Source organism: Accipiter gentilis, chromosome 1, assembly GCF_929443795.1.
Source record: "Accipiter gentilis chromosome 1, bAccGen1.1, whole genome shotgun sequence".
Taxonomy (NCBI): Eukaryota; Metazoa; Chordata; class Aves; order Accipitriformes; family Accipitridae; genus Astur; species Astur gentilis.
Genome location: NC_064880.1, coordinates 47966066 through 47971750, shown reverse-complemented (window position 1 = coordinate 47971750; position 5685 = coordinate 47966066). Strand labels below are relative to the sequence as shown.

The 5685-nt window shown below is 45.7% G+C and overlaps 1 protein-coding gene across 1 annotated transcript; it reads left to right on the top strand.

Annotated features, from left to right (window-relative positions):
* The first annotated feature begins 200 nt into the window (after window positions 1-200).
* CXCR4 (C-X-C motif chemokine receptor 4) lies at window positions 201-3693 on the top strand. Its single transcript, XM_049809839.1, has 2 exons — window positions 201-321; window positions 2099-3693. The coding sequence occupies exons 1-2, from the start codon at window positions 283-285 to the stop codon at window positions 3158-3160; spliced, it is 1101 nt and encodes a 366-aa protein (XP_049665796.1). The 5' UTR covers window positions 201-282; the 3' UTR covers window positions 3161-3693.
* Window positions 3694-5685: the final 1992 nt, after the last annotated feature.

Here is a 5685-nt window from a genome sequence, read left to right as displayed (position 1 = left end):
GGCAAGTGCAGTTCCCATGGCCCGGCGCTGCAGACAAAGAGCGACCCGAGGAGCCCGCCCGGAGCCCGGGGCCGCGGTGACACCCGCCGGGGAGGAGCCAGACGCGGGCTGCCCCCGGGGGCGGGGGGGGGGGGTGGGGGGGGCAGCAGGGGAACTTATAAGAGCCGCGTCCCGCCAGAAGAACCGGGGCGTGTGTTTAGAGCAGCGGCGGGTGTCGGCGCTCGGAGAGGCGCGGCGGCAACAACAACCACCACCACCAACTCCAGAGCCCAGAACCGTTAGATGGCTCAGAGCATGGACAACACCCTCGACAGCCTGGATGTAAGTGCCGGGAGCTGAGCCGGCCGCCGGCGGCTGCTCGACGCCGCTGCTCCGCGGCCGCGGGGCGACAGCCCTCGCTCCCCGCCGCGCTCGCCCATGTGCCCGCTGTTTGCAAACAAAGGTGTCCTCGGCGGAGACCGCGGGGCGCCGGCGGGCGGGGATCGCCCCGAGCCCCGCGGGGAGCGGGGCCGGGGTGGGCAAGGCCGGGGGGGTCTGGGGCGCGGAGCCGGGCGCCGCGCCGCCTCCTCCTTCCCAGCCCGCCTAACCGCGAGGGTCTGCGGGGCGCCAGCGGGCAGGGCTCGGCCCTGACCTCTCGCCGCTGCTTGCGGACCTTGCTGCAGCTGCGAGCCGCTGCCGGACTCCCTCTTCTCTCCTCGGGCTTTGCTGCTCGGCCGTCCGCTGAAGTGACATGTGGCGCCTTTGTGGGATGAGAAACGCCGGCAGAGCGGTTGGAGCCGCGGCAACGATGGGGGGACGGGGGGGGGGGGGGGTTGGAACAAGTTTGGAGTGAGCTGGCTCCAGGGAATGGCATCCCTCTGCCCCGCGCCCGCCCTAACCTCGGGCTGCCGGTGTGCCGGAGCGCGGGAGCCGCCGCCCAGCCGACCCCCACACGCCCCCGCCCCCCCGGGGTCCGAAACGCGGCGGCGTCCCGGTCTTGGGGAGGCCGCTCTTCTGCAGCCGCGGGGTTTTGAGAGCGGTTGGCACCAAAAGGGAGACCTCTGGCAAGTTCCTGCTTTGATCCGGCGTTAATGCCCGCGCGGAGCTGGTGCATCCGTGTGCGAAGTGCTGCGGGACCCTCGGGGCGCAGCCTGCGCGGAGGTCGGGGGTTCACGGTGTGTACGGGGCACGAAAACTAAAATGTGAAAACCTGAGGAATTGCACGTAGCCAGGTGGCACTCGCCCGCCTGCATCGCCTTTCAGCGTGGTGGCCAAAACCGTTGGTGGTTTCCTGATGTGCTTTCATGCCCTCACCAGAATTTCGCTTCCTTTTTCCACTGCTGTGCTTAGTTTAGTTCAGCAGTCTGGCTGCAGCCCAGCACCAGCCAGCTTCACCCCCTGCCCCGCAACCGCAAAGGGTGGGGAACAAAGCGAGGGGAACGTGGCTGGTCGTGATGACCCTCCGTGGGGTTTGAGTTCCCCTGCTTCAGGTCAACTCTCTCTTTCTTTTCTTTATGGGCTTTGGGACATATTTTTTTTTCCTTGCTTCTGTGTGTGGAGCTGTCAATTGCTTCTCAGCAGGGAATTCTTGCTATTATTTATCCTTTATTACGTCAGCCAAGGGTACCTTCTCCATTTCTCCTTGACCCCATCCCCTTAATGAGAAGGGACTTCTGAGCAGCAGCATTTCTGCCTGAAGTAAATTTTTTTTATAGCTCTCTCTTGTAAGAGTTAAATGTCATGGGTAATATTCTGTGCGGACTAACCTCTTGCATCCAGCACTTCTGGACTCATGCATTTGTAGTATGTATCTGATTAGAGCACTTAAGTGTCCAGAACCAATGATGTTTCTGGGAGTAGCCATGACCTTTCTTTTCCCTTTCATCCCCTGTCCTTAGTTACAAGATCTTAGTCCTTAGAGAAGGACAAAGGAAGTTTTTTAACTTGTTTTTATTTGCTGTACATTTTATATATATTTAAAAACTGTATTTTTCTGTCTGGTTTTCAAAAAGTTTGCCTATTCATGATGATGGAGGCTGTTCAGGCAATTCTTAACGTACTGTCATACAGAGTAAGCTTTTGCAGAGAAGCTAACATCTAATTTTCTTTCTTTTTTTAGCTCTCCTCCGGGTTAATCATTGAATTTTCTGATAATGGCACGGATGAGATTGGTTCAGGTGACTATGAAGACTACAGAGAGCCATGCTTTCAGCATGAGAATGCCGATTTCAACCGGATCTTCTTGCCAACAATCTACTCCATCATCTTCCTAACAGGAATAATCGGCAATGGATTGGTTATTGTTGTTATGGGCTACCAGAAGAAACAAAGAAGCATGACTGATAAATACAGGCTGCATCTCTCTGTGGCTGACCTCCTTTTTGTCATCACCTTGCCATTCTGGTCTGTGGATGCGGCCATAAGCTGGTACTTTGGGAACGTTCTGTGTAAGGCAGTTCATGTCATTTACACAGTCAACCTCTATAGCAGTGTCTTGATTTTGGCCTTTATAAGTTTAGATCGTTACCTGGCAATAGTCCATGCTACTAACAGCCAGCGACCACGAAAGCTGTTGGCTGAGAAGGTGGTGTATGTAGGCGTATGGCTACCAGCTGTGCTTTTGACAGTGCCCGATATAATTTTTGCCAGTACTAGTGAAGTAGAAGGCAAGTATCTATGTGATCGCATGTACCCTCATGAAAACTGGCTGATTTCTTTCAGGTTTCAGCATATCTTGGTAGGACTTGTCTTGCCTGGTCTAATAATCCTGACTTGCTACTGTATTATAATATCTAAGCTGTCACATTCAAAAGGCCACCAGAAGCGCAAAGCCTTGAAGACAACGGTTATCCTCATCCTTGCCTTCTTTGCCTGCTGGCTGCCATATTATATCGGCATCAGCATCGACACATTCATCTTGCTAGGAGTCATCAGACATCGTTGCAGCTTGGAGACGATAGTGCATAAATGGATCTCCATTACCGAAGCCCTGGCATTCTTCCACTGTTGCCTGAATCCAATTCTGTATGCCTTCCTGGGTGCCAAATTCAAAACATCAGCACAAAATGCCTTGACATCAGTTAGCAGAGGATCAAGCCTCAAGATTCTTTCAAAAAGCAAACGTGGGGGACATTCTTCTGTTTCTACAGAGTCCGAGTCTTCAAGTTTCCATTCCAGCTAACGCTGCTCCTTGCCATCGTTTTATAAATAGACACTTTAAAGTTGCGCAAGATTTCAGAAAAACAAGACTGACCATAATGTACAGATTTATTTACAGTTGGAATTTTATATTGTTTCTTTTAGTCTCTGTGAAGTTTAATTGACTTATTTATATAAAAAAGCTTTCATATTGATGACAAACTGTCTAGGCAGGTCCTGTGGACAAGTGGTTAGTTCACAAAAGTTTTAGTGCTTGTCTGTATGTATAGATATGTGAACTAAACACTTCTGGATTGTAGCAAAGTGACTGTTAAAAGTTTAGAAAATATTTCTCTGTTGTTTATATGTAAATGTTTTCGGTGTTGCTGTTAAATTCTTAAAAATTTGGCTGGAGATCTTTACCTTACTACAAGATGTTTGGTTTACAATAGCTTAACTCTGCTGTAGAAATGGCACTTACAACCAAAGCCTCCTCTGTTTCATGCTAGGGTTTTTTTCCCCATTCTCAGTAATTGATGGTTTGCAAAATTTTCTGTTGAAGGTAAATAAAAGTATATGACAAAAAGTCATTTAGAGTGGTATTTTTATTTCTGGTTAAATGCTTTTCTCAATGCTTTTATTTACAATTCTCAATGCACAATAATTTCTTTGAAAATTGCATGGCTCTTCTATGAAAAGCAGGAAAATGAGTTTCCGTACATATTGATTATTCAGTTGACACCTGTGAGTTCCAAGTCATTTGTTTTTTCCAGCAGAACACATTTACTCCAGTTAACATTACCTTTAGAATACTTAAACTATCACTTTAAACAAAGAACTTTTTGAGGGCAAAATATCTACAAATGAAAACCAATCTACTTAAGCAATTGCTGAAGTTTACAGCCTCTTAGGAGTCAAACTAAGATTACTGCATGTGACTAACCTTTATGCCATGCATATAAAGTCAATCCTACATTTCTTATGCCTTTGGCTGTTCTTCTAAATTTAGTTTCACATGTCAATAGTGATCAAAAGTAGTTGAATCAAAGCCATTTTGCTATTTGACGTTGCATTTGGACCAGAAATTAATTTATTGGTATGTCTCCTCTGTGGAAGGCGGTTTTTCTCTATGGAGCTTTCCCTATCCTGTCAACATCCAGATTTTCAGAAAGAATAGATAATCTTAACATTCTTTTTAAAAATCCAGAACATGTACCAGTTCTTAAAAATATTTTTTTGAGTAGGAATCAGCCAGACTACAGAATTTCTAATAATTCTTGTTGAAATCCTATTTGTCTAAGTTAGTCACAGCTTCATGTTAGTAGAGTGCATTCAAAAGTGATGACTACCCAAGAGGACAGAGCCATTGAGAATATTTGTGTGTTCCTACATTAAAAAAACAAACACAACTGTTACTGATCTATAAATAATTAAAGAGTTTGGAAGTAAAAAAAAAAAACCAACAAAATAAACAATACCTACTAGTCACATAACTGAAATAAGCAACCTGGGTATTGCAATGAGATTACCCAGAAAGAATGTGTTTTCACAAGCACAGCACTCTAGTGATTTTGTGGAGCATGTACAACTATGGTAAACTATACATTAATTTTAGATATTTCCATAAATGCAAGAGCTTTCTGTTTTCAACTTTCTTCCTCTCCAGTCAGGAGGCTGCAACCTTGGCTGCATCCTGCACACTTTTTCCCTTGCAATGACGGTAGTAGTCATCTGATTCTATGTTGAGCTGATTCAGTTTGCTGAACCAGCACAAAACTAACCTGGCAGGAAAAAAAAATAATTTTCCAGCAATTTAGTGAATTGAATGAGCTCAATGAGGAATCCAACAAGCACTACAAAAGTGCAAGACCCTGTCAGCTGGAGCCAGGCACAGGGAGAAAAAACTGAGATAAAGGAAGAGGAAGCAGGTCCCCCCTTTAGCAACTAAACCTCCAGATCAGTTAACTCTAATGTATATCTTCACTCAACATAACAAATTAACAACAGAAAAGATGCATTCTCAAGAAACAAAAAGTCTCACTTTCACCAAGTTGTTCCTCATTAACAGAGCTGAGAAATGAGGAAAACATGGTATAGGAGCAGAACTTCTTAAATGGTTTATTTTTGTTGTTCACTTGTGTGTTTTCTTAATTTAGTGAGGGTTTCCCTGTGAAGAATTTGTTGTTCTAAACGATTCTGATTTTCACCCCAGCACAATCAATCACTGTGATTTAATTGCACTTATAAAATACTTATTGGCTATCAACACACTGCTGCTTATTTGTTGAGGAAGTGTTTAGAGCCTTCTAGCATTAACTTAAATTATTCCCATTATACTTCAGTCAGCCAACTGTTACCTCAATCAGACAGTAGGAAAGAGGGTGCAAGACAGAATAAACTCAGCAGTCCCTGTTACTGCCAAAGATCACTAAAAGGACACTAAACAAACAACAGAAAGCATTTGTGTAGAAAGTAAATTAGCAAAATTAAAACATAAGCCATGCCCCAGAGGGATGAGACCTACATTAGTTTTATAAAACTGCCATTGTTTTCAGTAGAATTAGTGAA